Below are 14788 nucleotides of genomic sequence, written 5' to 3' on the forward strand. Positions count from 1 at the left end.
TGATAGATTCATGCAGACTAATAGAATTTTAAGAATTGATAAATATCTGGTGCAATGAAGCCCATGATTATTGTATGCCATAAAATAAGAGAGATATGGCTGACATGCTGACATAATTAAAGGACCTAATCAGATGGCTTTGAGTTAATTATTTTTCTTTTCCCTTGTGGATTTAACCTAACCCTGACCCACAGGTTAGTCCTGGGGTTACACACCTTCAAAAGGAGAAAAGGATAGCTCTTCTAGAATGTTCTCTCTCTCTCTCTCTCTCTCTTTCTCCCTTGCTCCTTCCTTCCCTCAGCCCATTGCTTTGACTGTATTGAGGATTGAATTCTATGCCTTGTGCAAGGTAGGCAAATACACTACCTTTGAGATGCACAGCCCAGATTTGGAGGCATTTCCTTCTGCTCTGGAAGAGGAAGATGAAAACATGCCCTTGCTATGAATTGTTTGGGAAGGCGATAGATGTGTAGCTAGGATCCAAGAAAAACCCTTGGACTATGCCTATCATATGGTATGGAGACCTGTGTCCCACAGGACAAGAAACTGAGTTGTACCAACAATGGGAACACCGTGGACTTTACGTTCCAATAAGAAAATTTCGCTAGCCAATGCTTTTCTTCAGTTGCTGAGATCGTGACCAGAGAATGCAGCTATGCCTGGATGTTGACTAATAAAAATAGGAATTTTTTTATATTTCTAAATTGGTGACAATCTGTTATGTGAACAAGGAAGAGTAATTCAAGGGGGTTTAGGGACTAGATAGGACGCTTTCAACCCCACTCAGCTAGCATTTGGATGATGAACTTGTGTGCTGCATGCTTAAAAATGCAGGATTGGTAGTCATGCTTGAAGATGTTCAAGTCAGCACGTGCTTTATTACTGCCCCAAGTCCTGATCGGATTTCTCCGCGACCCCTGACCTTATTATGCCTTCCTACGGTGGGCACTGCAGCCACCATGACCCTCCTCAGCTGGTAGCAGGCTTGTATGTTTCCTTCAAAATATGTCAGCTAAAGGGGCAGGCTGATGTAGAGGTTGTATTAATGATTTGGCAATGCTTTTCATATTTCCCATTATCACTGGACAGGTTAAGATGGTATGTGTCTTGAAAGCCCAGGATGCACTGAAGAAGCATATCTGAGATGTGCCGAGAGAGGAGAGCTTCATGGTCATGTGCAGATGTGAGGTACCCTGTCCAACGTTCCTCTTGAGTTCAACTGACTGGTTTCAGTTCTAGTCGACATCACAAAGTAATCTTATACAAATTCTTTCCATGCTCATGTTTGGGATCATCTAATAACAAAAGTAGTTTTTACATCAGAATGCTTTAAATTACTTTGCAGTAGGACTCTATGCTTCTGGCTTGGAACTCTGAATGCTATAAAATCTTCCGTCTCAATTTCCTAATCAGACTGTAGTCCAAGTTTGCAGACTCAACAGAAAGTACGAAAGCTTGTAAAAAAAAAAGAAAACACCCAAGTAATTCGTGACACACCTGAAACCATAAGTTGGAAGTCCTAGTAACTGCCCCCATTTTACTGCTTCAAAACAAATATGAACTACACAGAGCAGAGAGGTTATAAAAAAAAAATCCTGTGTGGGTAACATTAATAGTATGCTTTGGCAATTTATATGGAGGAGAGTCTTCATGGAAGAAGTGTTTGCATTGGCCTTGAAGGATTGGTAGGCATTGGCTGAGCAGACTTTGAGTGGATAGGTTCTTATTTGGGGCAGAGTGGACAATTCTGTTCTGATATATTGGATGGTTATAAAATAAACCAACCCTGCTTCTTGCTGCATAAAATAGGTTACAAGTAGACATTATTTTTTATCATGGTTTGTAAAATTTCTTTTAGCCTCTAAAAATGCAAATCAAGTGGGAATAGCTTCCTTACAGATTTTCTGACTTGAAGACTACTGCAGAAAGTGAAGGAAGGGAGGGGATCCTGAATGGTTGGGGTTGGGGGGAGAGAGAAAAAAGGAGACATTTACACAAGATAATATAGTAGTCTCCTGTGTGAAATGGCATCAAAGGTTATTAACTTAGGGGAAGGAGGCTTACAAGCAAAAATATAAAACAAAACAAAGGTCCAGTCTAAATAACTATAAAATACAAAATCTGCTTTGGACCATGCTACTTGGAATTGTTTTGAATAATAGAATCCTGGGTTGAGAATGTAGGGAATGCACCTTGGTGTGTAGAGTTCTTTGTTAGCATGTGTAAGGTCCTAAGTTTATTTCTCAGCATGAAAAAAAAAATAAAGAATTGTATGTGTTTGTGCACATGTGTTTGTGTACATGTGTGCGCATGTCTGCATGTGTGCATGAGTGTTAGGGAGAGAAGTAGACGGCTTTAGGTATTTTCCACAGTTGCTCTCAACCTTATTCACTAAGACAGGGTCTCTCCCTGAACACGGAGGAGCCTTCTGGGCTCCAGTAGCTGACCAGCAAGCCCCGGTGATCCTCCTGTCTCTACCGCTCCAGCGAAAGGTTAAAGACACGTGCACTACTGCACATGGCATTTAACTATCAGGAGCGCTGGGGGTCTCAGACCAGGTCCTCAAGCTTCACAGCAAGCGCTTTGTTCTCTGAGCAGTCTTCCTTAAATCTCATAGAGTCTTCAAAACCAAAACAATGAGAGCAGATCTCAGACTGTGTCAGTGGGACCACTCAGGACAGTTGGACCCCCCAAGAATCTCTTGGCAGAAGAAAAGTGTGTTGCCTTTGAAGGTCAATCAAATATATGAGGTTGGATCTAAAAATGAGCATTTTAAAAATTTTACTATACTTTAATAAGTGGATCCACTTCACTCTTAAAATTTCCAAACTTCAATATTTCCCTTCTACTGGAATGACACTTTATGTAACATTTATGATGTATTCAAGAAGACACCTGAGCCAAGTACTAAGAAGGCTGTGGTTACATCATATTCCCTGATTGTTTAAATTAAATATGCAGAGGAACAGTAGATTTTCATGCTCTGTACATCTGAGATAAGCGGCCGTTACCTGGCAAGCACAGGGAGTTGTAAATCAACGAGAGATCCCAAGGACTCTGGTTTATAGCAGACAAATTATCCCCCAACTTCCACCACTCTTGGAGGGAAGATAAGAGAATTGCTTAAAGGGAAAATTGTAGCACGCAGGAATCCCATTTAAGTCACTTCTACCAAAAATTGTCTTCAATAATATTATACCAGAAAAAAATGATGGATAAATTATGTGAGGGTTCTTTCCTGCTCCTTAGAGTGTTCCAGGCTACAGTTTCTAGATAGATGAGAGAGCTGATTTGACAGAGCATCAGTTGGCAATAGTCATTCTGTAATTCAACAGGGCTGCATCAAGAAAGAGGGTCTCACTGCTCCTAAATGCTGACACAATTCTGATCACATTAATAATAATAATAATAATAATAATAATAATAATAATAATAATTATTATTATTATTATTATTATTATTATTATTATTATTATTATATATTTGGTTAAAACTAAGGGTCATTGCAGAATAGTTTTTATTTGTAAAATCACCTAGATCAAAGGCATGAAGGGAAGTGGCAGGTGTAAACCCGGGCAATAGAATCAAATGCCTTTAATGGGTTTGATCTCTGCATTGACTTAGAGGTTTAGTAGACATCCATACCCACAGACATGTGTGTGCTTATATCCATCATGACTGTCCTGTCAAATATAAGGAGTTGTGACTCTAAGAAAACTCACTCAAATAAGACAAAGAATGAAAACTCTGAGCTGAAATGCCTAGGGATTTGGGGAACACAATTAAGGAAAAAAAATCAATGACATCAACCAAAAGCTAAAAAAGTTCCCCATTATTCTGACCATATGTGCTCAATAAGTCCTAGAGGTTAACATACAAAGCTTTCTGAACTCTAGAGTCAATGTTGACAACATTCTGGTGACCACGCAGTGTGACCTGCCTTCAAAACTGGTCTATGATTCCAAAGTCTCCCATGTTTAGAATGTCACCCTTTTTTTCTGTGGGAATCGGTTTCTGATAATTGTCCATATTTGGCCCGTTGCTTCAAGCATTTACTATTGAAAGTCAAATCCAGTTTAGGAAAAGACAGCAGTTGTTATTGATCACCAGATGCATGCTTCTTCCAGATGCTGGAAGGAGTTTGAGAGACAGTTCAATGATGACACTATTAGAAGATGAGTTCCTCATGTAGGATATACATTCTTATCCTAAAAACCTACAGAATAAACAAGTACATACTCCATCGCACAAATACTGATGTTTTATGGTTTCTTCTTTTGTGGTTCGGCATGTGTGCAGTGTTCCTGTGTTTTCAGCTGTGTCTATCTGTTGAGGCCAAAGGATAACCTTGAGTACTGTTCTTTCTCAGGAATGATCTGCCTCATGTGTTTTTGTTTATTTATTTATTTGTTTTGTTTTGTCTTGTTTTTTTTTTCTCACTTGACCTAGAGCTCATCTAGCAGGTTTGGGTCGTTGGGTAGTAAGTTCAATAAATCTGCATATCTCTGACTCCACAGACACATATTAGAAGCATACAGCTCTATGCTTTTTGTGTGTTATGGGGGTTGTGAAAACTGACCTTAAAGCATACTGCTTATATAGTAAGCACATTAGGCCCAAGGTATCTCCATAGCCCTGCTTTCTTTTTTTACAAAAGAATTTGTCATCACTCCATTTATGTACTTATTAACAAAATTACTGGTTTGGGGATGTTTGCCATGAGTGAGCTCCCAAATTATGGGTCACAGCGAGGTTATTTTGGAGTCTTGAAATAATGTAATCTATGTGGAGAGTTTGAGCCTAGAGAGCATCTCTCAATTTGCACTGTAGTTCGCCATCTTGTTAGTTCAATGTCCTTAGAAAATGGTAACTTCTTCGAGATTTTATGTCATGTACAATTGTGGATGCAGTGATAAATCATCCACAGAGCAGTGATAGTTATGTGACCAGTATGAAACAGATGAAACATCCTGGAATATAGGGATTTTCAAAAGCCATCCATTGTCTTGTAAAATAAAAAATGCTAATAAACTAGACTCAAGGAAGATGTCCTGGGACTGGGTCAAATCCCAACACCAACATTTTAGGCAATTAATAAACCAATCACTGGCAGGATCAAAAGAGCAGTAGAAGACTGAAAAGCAGAAGTCTGTGGACTAATAGCCATCACTCAACAAAGTTTTCTTAGATTGATACTTGTTTTCAGGTATCCAGAGATACTGCAATGCTGTCTTGGTAACTCAATGTCACTGTAAACTTTGAATCATTAGAAAAAGGATAAACAGGGCTGGTGAGATGGCTCAGCTACTGCTCTTCTGAAGGTCCTGAGTTCAAATCCTGGCAACCACATGGGATCTCATCTCATCACAACCATCCGTAATGAGATCTGATGCCCTTTTCCGGTGTGTCCGAAGACAGCTATAGTGTACATATTTATAATAAATAAATCTTTGGGTCGGAGCAAGCAGGGACTGAGCAAGCAGGGTCTACTGGAGAGAGTTGGGCTGACCGGAGCAAGCTGGGTTGACTGGAGTGAGCAGAGGTCCTAAACTCAGTCAAGTCCTAACAACCAGATGAAGGCTCACAACTATCTGTACAGCTACAGTGTGTACTCATATACATAAATAAATAAATCTTAAAAAAAAAGAAAAAAGAAAAAGGATAGACAACAAATGGTAGGAAGGACTGGCTTCCTAATTATCCTTGATGCACTTCACAAACTTAGTCAAGCAATAACAAGAAGTATTAGGGCATGTTGCAGGAAATATTAAAACATGAACCTGCCAACTCTGAGTGGGGCCAAGCCATGAACCACGCTCCTGCCCTGCGAGGCAACATAGCTCCCACTGGGCCATCTCTCAGATGCCCCCCCCCAGTTCTTCTCGCTTTCACGCAACACTCCAGGCATCCAGGCACCCCTGCTTAGCCATCTCAACATCTAATTACCTGGTAGAATCAAGTCTCTCTCTCTCTCTCTCTCTCTCTCTCTCTCTCTCTCTCTCTCTCTCTCTCTCTCTCTCTGAGACAGGGTTTCTCTGTGTAGCCCTGGAACTCACTCTGTAGACCAGGCTGGCCTCCAACTCAGAGATCTGCCTCTGCCTCCCAAGTGCTGGGATTAAAGGCATGGGCCACCACTGCCCGGCATTCTTAATGCTTAATTAGCCAATTTACAAGATGCCAATACAAAAATTTCAGAGCCAAATGATAATGATAAAGTTTGAACCCAATTATTCTAACCTTTTGATAAGATCACATCAGCCTCCATTCTAGCTCTCCCTCTCCTCCCACCTCTAGCTCTGTCTCAACTCCTCAATGCTCCTCTCTTCTCCTGTCCAATCACAAGCCTCCCACTGCCCTAATGTGATTGGACAGGGAAAATCCTGCAACATGGGTGGACCAACCCTTTACCGTCCTTCCATAAGTTTCCTGTATTAACAGAAATCAACCCCCAACATCTAGGTGTCCTTTAGAAACAGTCTTCACACCTAAAACACTTTGGCCTATTAACAGGCATGTCAGGGTGTGATGCCTCTTTTGCCCTTTGATGAGTGCACTTAAAATTAGGTGTGTGCTTTGTTTGTTTGTTTTTTTCTCCCTCTCTCTTTTGGTTTTCATTTTGAAAATCAGTGGCTGGGGAGGCTATAGACCCCGGAGAGGATCTTATGACTGTTGTTTAGCTAAGCTGTCATGGTGACAAACTGCATTTTAAGTATTTCTGCTTCTAACTATAGGCAAATATTACTTAATCAGGAAAGCCTCTTAGCAGAGAATGGTGGTAAATGCAGACTCATGGCTGCTCATGGTATTAAGGGCAGGTTAACGGAGACCAGTGCACATCTCTGAGTTGGGGTGTTTGTTCTGCTCTCTCTACAGTGCAGAGATATCACGGAGCAGCTGAAAGAATGCAAGGGCCAGAGAACAGAAAGGAAGGTGTTATGAAATGATACAGCCATTGCAAACCTATCTCACACCAGCTGCAGCTGTCTTCCCTGGGCCTGCACAAGACTGGGTCTATCAACTGCCAATCACGGGTGGGGCGGGACACACAGAGCCTTACCTCTGCCTGCTAAACTATTATTGGTTACTGATGGGTTCTGGGCAAGAGATATAACTGTTTTCAGTTGTGTATCCACTAAATGAATGCACCAGGCTCTCACGGACAGTTCTAAACCTGTGGCCACAAAGATGGCCCTGGTTAAAATCAGTGGGTCACAAGACAAAGTCACGGGTGTGGGAAGGGGACCTGGTGGAAAGAGGCCAGGAATGGCGTGGGAAGGGAATGAAGAGAGGTGGGGTTGGGAGAGTAACCACAATGTATTGTTTCCTCGTTTCTCAACCTGTGGGTTTCGACCCTCATGGGGGCCGCATATCAGATATTTATATTTTGACTCATAACATCAGCAAAATTATAGTTATGAAGTAGCAATAAAAATAATTTTATTGTTGGGGGAATCATCACAACATGAGGAACTGTATTAAAAGGTTGCAGCATTAAGAAGTTGAGAACCACCTCATCCTATGTATGCATGTATGAAAACTGTCAGCAAATTTAGTCAATTAAAAAAAAACTTCTAAAAACAAAAATAAAACACTTCATTTAACCTCAGAATGAACTATTACTAAAAGGGGTTACATTCTAAAAAAATAAAATAAAATAAAGTAGTTTTCATATAACATTTGTTTATATTTTTCTTGAAATATATTGAATAACATATGCCAGGGCTGTTCATGAAAGAAGTTCTAAAAATACCATACCCAGATTTCTGGATGTACTTTCCCCATCAAAGCCGCTTTATCACTAAATGCTAATTGGCAATAATGAATGCAAAGAGTTCACATACATATCAGTTAAGACAGCTATCAATTGTAAAACATGATCGTCAGGAAAGCTACCCAGTCCTCAGGAAAACTATTTGGGGAATTAGCAACACTCACTTTGCATAAACAATGAGCTAAAATGAAAATGCAAAGAAGTGATAGCGTATTAAGTTACACATTCAAAGGGAAAAAAACTCGAAAGTGAGTTGTATGTACATAGAGGTGTTACATTTGCAGATGAGGATAAATTATTATCTCATTAATATTTATATGCTGACAAATACAGATGGTAAAGTCTGTGGGTCACAAAGCCAACAAAAAAGACAGGGATGTGGGAAAGGGAAGTTGGTGGGGAGATGCTCCAAACGTGAAGTACACAAGGCAACCACCTGTCTTTTAAAACACAGCCAGGAACCAGTTAAACAATAACCCAGTAGCCGCCTGAGTCTGAGTCTCAATGTTGATGCTCCTTATGTGTGAGCCTGCAGTATCCCACGTCCTCTGTTGAAAAATCCCCACATCCGCTCCTTCCCCAAAAGCCCCTCTATAGAACCTCAAGGTTAAGGTTCCTGGTCCAGTGGGAAGCTTGGCTCAGTTCTGAGCCTGAGAAAGTTTGTTCTTCCTCATTGGTAATGAGAGGGAAGAATCTACACTGCAAAGTTCCCAAGAATCCCAAGGGCAAAGGCACGATTGGTATGCGATCGATCATTATTCCCACCGTCACTTAGGAAGAGAGTCCAAAGATCTGCATCCAGACTTACCTCTAGGATGGATGTCTGCACTTGGAGGATCTGTTCATGGCCTTTGAGCTGCCGGATGCAGATTTTGCAGGACAGCTGGGTGGTGGTGGGAGTGTAGCGCTCTAGGGAGAAGGCACAGTGCAGGGGCTGCCGGTTGCTGCTCCACACTCGGGAGAAGGGGACTTCCTGCAGAGGGTGGGCAGTGGGGGTGGGGAGGAAGGGGTGTGAAAAGCAGAGTTCTGCTTTGAGGAACCAGAACAGGAGAGTCTTAAGCGCAGTAACTATGATGAGGATGATGATGATGATGATGATGATGATGATGATGATGATGATGATGATGATGATGATGATGATAGTAATGATAGTGATAATGATGGTGATAATAATGATATTGTAGCAAAGAAATAATGCTTCAGCATATGCCAGGCAGCATAGAAGTAATTAATATCAACTCCAATTGATAACATTTAAATTTCTAAGACATGCTGCAAGAAGTCAGATTTTACACACACACACACACACACACACACACAACACAACACACTACATAGAAAAAGCACCATTAAAATTTAACCTGTTTCCCCCCCTTAGAAGGTTCCTGTAGTCCTTCCGTCTATATAAGCCTGTAGTCCTTCCATCCTATATAATGGAATGCTACCTTCTCACCTAAGGAAGAATCACACCAGAAGTGGCTGCCCACACCACAGACTCTTGTGGAGGGGCAAACTCTGTCAATGTATCTGGTACAATTACACACAACCCCTAGAGGGGCACAAACATGCTTGGCACCCAGAGTGATGTAGCTGTCTAATCACATATGCATGGTCACAAGAAAGGTAAGTTGGAATGGCTGAACCCTACAACATAAAGGAGAAATACTAACAATTTAGGTATGGTCCCATCCTCAAGTGACTGATACAACTCCCTGGCAAATAAATGTAGGTTTTACTAAATAAGAATGGGAAGTACTCTTTTTCCTAATACTAGCTAGAGCATGCAGGCAAAGGCAAATTTTTTATAGTTTGTTCCTACTTCTTAGCCTTTTTTTTTTAATGTGCTAAAAAATGTATTTGCTTCCTAGTCAAATGTGGTTGGAGACTTGGCACTGACCATGGATGCCCAGCTTCTAACAACCTTCAACATCACTTTTATTTCCTGTGTTTATCGCTGCATTAATTTGCTCCTTTTATTGCTAAAAATATAATTTTCTGCAATGCTGACGCTGAAAGGTGGCAAGAGATGCCCGAAGCCTGGAAGCTGGAGACTCGAAAGGGTAGCTGCCAAGAGGCTTGGGCTGTGTTAAAAGACCAGGGCCACGGCTGGAATTACTCACTTGGAGGAGTTGTTTATTCCCAAGCTCTAACGGTCACACTCATTTGTATAACTTGCTTTTCTAATTTTCTCGAAAAGTTACATCAATCTAAATTGTGGATAGCATTGGGAGTGACTGACCTCCAAGCCGAGCAATTGTAATCTTGAGATGTTCAGCTCTGAGAAAGGTTCATTGCAGCTGGGCTTGTTAACTGTTTCTATCGCTCTCACAGTGGCAAAGGACCAGTCTTGAGACCCTCACCTAAGAATCCAAGGGTTCCCTTATATCTACTGTATACAAATCTGCCTTAACCCCATGTGGCCTCAGGGAGAAGCAAGCGTATATAGGCCAAGGGAGACTGCTTGGAGTGGTGGTGGGAGGGGGGGTGTTGTGCTTCATCCTTGCAGCTATGGGGAGGCCCTCTTCCCTGCTGGAATAGGACTATGATCTGTTGGGGTGAGGAATACCCACATCCCTATAGGAAGCATCTCACATATGCTCTGTCAGGATACCCAATAGGTAGGAATTGGTTCTTAAGAGTGAACTTCGGCAAAGCAGCACTTCAGTTTGTGACCTCAGGAAGAGGGGGAGATGTTGTTTATGTCCCCCTGGGAAAGGAGATCTGGCAACATACACTTTCTAGTGAGAGCATGAAGGATAGATGTATTTTAGATTTTTGGGTTCTATGCTTAAAGAGGAGATGCCAACCTTTGGAGAACACAAGAGAACGAAATGTTTATTTACAGTTATCAGTCATCTTAGCAAGAATATAAGAAGCAGGTAGGATTTTTCTTTTGTTGTATTTGCTCTGAGTCCTGAGCCAGTTAGAAGACTATCCTCTGAAGAAGTGCAGAGGTCTCAGGAGGCCTGAGGTATGATAGAATTTATAGCATGTCATTGTTCTTCCTCCTGAGTCCTATCCCATTCTGCAATCCATGGGTTACTACTCCTGATTCAGCCTCTGACCCACTTCCCATTGCCCAATGAACTGGATCCCATCTGCTTGCACTAGACCAACCGTCATCTCCCTTTGCAGGGCTCTAATAACTAAATCTCTGGCACTGGCTCTTATTATTGATCCCTGGCACTGTAGATCTGAGGTGTTCTACAAATGCTCCTTTAATACTCAGGCATTTTTACCTTCTCTTTTCCAGAGTTACTTAGCAAACATTCCTAACCCCATTACACCTCACTGGAGCTGAATGAAATACTGTCTCATTCTTTTTGCCTCTAGTCTCTATTAGACAAGCTTGGCAGGGTACAGGGCCTGACAGGAACATCAAATGGAAATCAGTTGATAAGTATTCATCAGGCAACATCACTATAGTCTCTCAGCTCTAATCATTATGGGTGGCAGTTTGAGTAGGAATGGCAACCATAGGCTCATGTATTTGCATGTTTGGCCCATAGGGAATAGCATTCTTAGGAGGTGTGGCCTTGTTGGAGTAGATGTGGCCTTGTTGGAGGAAGTTTGTAACTTTGAGGCCATCTTTGAGGTCTTATATATGCTCAAGCTATGCCCAGTGTGACACACAGTCTCCTTTTGGTGCCTTAGGATCAAGATGTAGAACTCTCAGCTCCTTCTCCAATACCACATCTGCCTATATGCAGCCATGTTCCCCACCATGACAATAATGGATAGAAACTTGGAAACTCTAAGGTATGGACTAAGGTTCTGAAACTATAAGCTAGTCATTTAAATGTTTTCCTTAAGCAGAGATGCTGTAGACATTGTATCTCTTCACAGTAATAAAACCCTAACTCAGATACTATGCATAGGGGCTGACCCTTAGCCCATGATTCCTTTGCTTGGTAATTCACAGCCAACTCCAATGCCTCACATTATAAATGCAGCTTTCTCCTTGGCCTTCCTAGGCCTCAGTCATTCCACACCCTGTCCCAACTCTCTACGTTCTCACTCTTACATTTTCTCATATAAAATATCTTCTCTATACCAGTTGACTTTTGTAGAGATATTTTGTATGACTCCTTTAGAGAAACCAACTGCAACCCAGCTGCAAGGTTAATGGCTGGGTTTTACATTACAGCCTAATGTAAGCCTGAGGGTCCCAGGGTTATACAGAGTCCAGTTCAAGATCCATCCCCTCAAGATCTGCCTTTTCTGCTGTGGGTTGGAATCCTTGGTAGTACTTACCTTTTCTTCAACAATAGTACTGGCCACTTATTTGAAAATATCTCCTCTCATATGACTTGCTAAGATTCCTTTTTTTTTTTTTTTTTTTTTTTTTTTGTCTATACACTGGAATGTAGATGAATACCCTCTGCAGAGATAGTCTTCCTTGTAGAAAGACATGAGAATTGGCATAAAAATGTCTTCTCTCCTGTCTCTCCATGCCATTGCGTGCATTCAAAACACTTTTAAATCTGCTTTTAGGACAGTCCTGAAAGAATAGCTTTTCCTTGTTGACTTAAATAGCAGCTGCAAATTGTGCTCAACAAAACATTTAAAAAGAATAGAACTGGAAGCACAGTGATTAGTATGTTTTCAGGGCAATTGTTACTGCGTTCATTTATCCCCAAAGAGAGAGGGAGATGGGGGGTGACAGAAAGAAAAGAAAAACCCACTCTTTCCCCCCCAAACAAAACAAAAACAAATCACCAACGATGCTCACTGAGCAGAGAGGAACTACATAGGAACTGTGCAGAGGACAAAGTGTAGCGAAGTTATACGCCCTTAAAGAATTCCAGAAATGGCTTCATTCCGGTTCCCATTACAATTAGGTTCCTAGCAGATGGAGAGAATGTAAATCATAGCCAAGCAGGAGACAGACATGAACTTCTGGAAGATTCATAGCATGCTGCAAAGACAACTGCCTTTATCCCAGGCACATGACAACCTGACTTTGTGTTTTATTGGCTATAAATAAATAAATAAATAAATAAATAAATACTGCCACATAGCTTATCATAGCTCTCCAAACCAGAGGCAACAAATGAAAAAGGAAGTTATAATGAAGAAGCTTGAGGTCTTGGGGACCTGTTGAGAGCCAGAGCTATTTAGTCATATCCTGGGTAGGGAAAGGAGAGAGATCCAGGGCAGTAGCACTGGATTGCTAATTATGGTAGTCTAGGATCTTGGGAAGAAAACATGGAACAATGGGTATTTGTTAATACTAGCATGGCGGGTAGAGGCCTTTCTGAGGAGCAAGTCAGTGGGTGCTACAGACGACCCTCCCCTCCCTTCATGAAGAAGTTGCATGACAGTCTCTGTGATGTCGCGCTTCTGGTAAGAAACCAAGCTGATCCTAAACAGGCTCAGGGCACAGCCCCAATTCACAGTTTCAAAACAACCTGCAGTACAGCTTTTGCTATCTGACAGGTAGATATTTTTTTTTTCCAACCCTCTCTCTTAGTCTCCTAGTTCTTTGGAAATGCCATCCCTCAGAACAAAACCACTTGCCATTTTGGAATGCGTGTCAGTTGTAATATGTACATTTGTAGACTGTCCATTTGCAGTTAGAAAATAAATCAAATAGATATGGGCGGCACCTCCTGTTTCCCTTGCTTGGGGCTCAAAGATGACATGGAGATTTGGCTGAAGAAGAGACCACGTATCAGCAATAGCATGATTTTCTGTTTCTACAGCACTTCTCTGAGATAAGCAGGGAGAGAGACAGAAGGACGGAGGTCCTGTTATGTTCTATTCAGTGAGCCCTAATGAATAGTCTTTCTTTGTTATCCACACATACAATGATCTCTGTGAGGTTCAAGTGGGCTGACCCCAAATGCCCGCACTCCCCAAAGTGCTTTGATCTAATGCCTGGGATAGCCCAATACTCACTCATGCAACCTGAGGAACTTAGCCATGGCACGGGCAAAGGTTAGTGGGTAAGGATGACGGAGAGGAAGGAAGAAGAGAGTGGGAGGTAATCTGGGGTTAGAAAAACAGTGAAAATGAAGAGTCGATGGCAAGCCTCCTGGCACTGGAAAAAAAATCAAACTGTTTCTCGGCCTCCCAAGACCCTCTCAGACTAAGCCCAATTACAGAAGGCAATTATTTACATGTGTTCTGAACTTCCATGGATTCCAACCCATGCTAGCAGCAAAGCGTGTTGGTTGCAACCCAAGGCCTTTTGGCTGTAGCTCGTGCTGCCGTATTCTGGGAGGTCTGCACGTACCTGGCCTTTTCTCTGCTTATTGTATTCTTTCTGTATCCCTGGTTTTGTGATTATTGTTTAAGAGCCTACACAGGAATGTATCTTTCATCCATTTTTTTTTTTTTTTTTTTTTTTTTTTTTTTTTTTTGGTTTTTCGAGACAGAGTTTCTCTGTGTAACCGTGGCTGTCCTGGAACTCACTCTGTAGACCAGGCTGGCCTCCAACTCAGAAATCCGCCTGCCTCTGCCTCCCAAGTGCTGGGATTAAAGGCATGCGCCACCACCGCCCGGCCATCCATTTTTTTTTAAATCTTAGAGCATTAAATTTAATAGTGGCTTTGGACTGAGTGATTTGCATTAGGCATAGTGAAAACAGGCTCTCATAATCTATAAAGATTAATATCCAGGAATTCACAGGGTTAGTAGGACTTATTTTCATAAGTTTGATCTGGAACAGAAACTTTAAATCCTGCCTCCTGGCGAGCAAAGGCACTGAGGTCTTAAACATCACCAGGACTACAGTGAGTCAGGAATTTTCTGTCTAGAAATCTATCTGAGTGCACCAAACAAAAGAGGGTGGGGGCTTAGGGCCAAAAAGATGTTCTTGTCACTCTGTATATATCCGAAACTGTATAGGGAGAAGTGGCTCTCACAAAGTAAGAATCATGATGCTCAACTGGGAAAAGAAGGGTCTTAGCTGATTTGGATGTTCTGCATCTTATAACTTTTCTCCATCATGGAATGTCCCTGTTTTCTCTTTGAAATCTGGCTGGCTCCCATTCTGAATAATTATATGTCAGT

General features: G+C 41.6%; 1 protein-coding gene across 10 annotated transcripts in view; it reads right to left on the reverse strand.

Moving 5' to 3' along the window:
* Unc5d (unc-5 netrin receptor D) overlaps positions 1-14788 on the reverse strand; it is a 533275-nt gene that overhangs the window by 17221 nt on the left and 501266 nt on the right. For all 10 annotated transcript variants that reach the window (XM_031339462.1, XM_031339463.1, XM_031339461.1 and 7 more), the window contains one exon: positions 8580-8744. In XM_031339462.1, coding sequence (XP_031195322.1) covers positions 8580-8744 — 165 coding nt within the window. The remainder of the gene's footprint in view (positions 1-8579; positions 8745-14788) is intronic.

The sequence above is a fragment of the Mastomys coucha genome, unplaced genomic scaffold (genome assembly GCF_008632895.1).
Source record: "Mastomys coucha isolate ucsf_1 unplaced genomic scaffold, UCSF_Mcou_1 pScaffold22, whole genome shotgun sequence".
Classification (NCBI taxonomy): Eukaryota; Metazoa; Chordata; class Mammalia; order Rodentia; family Muridae; genus Mastomys; species Mastomys coucha.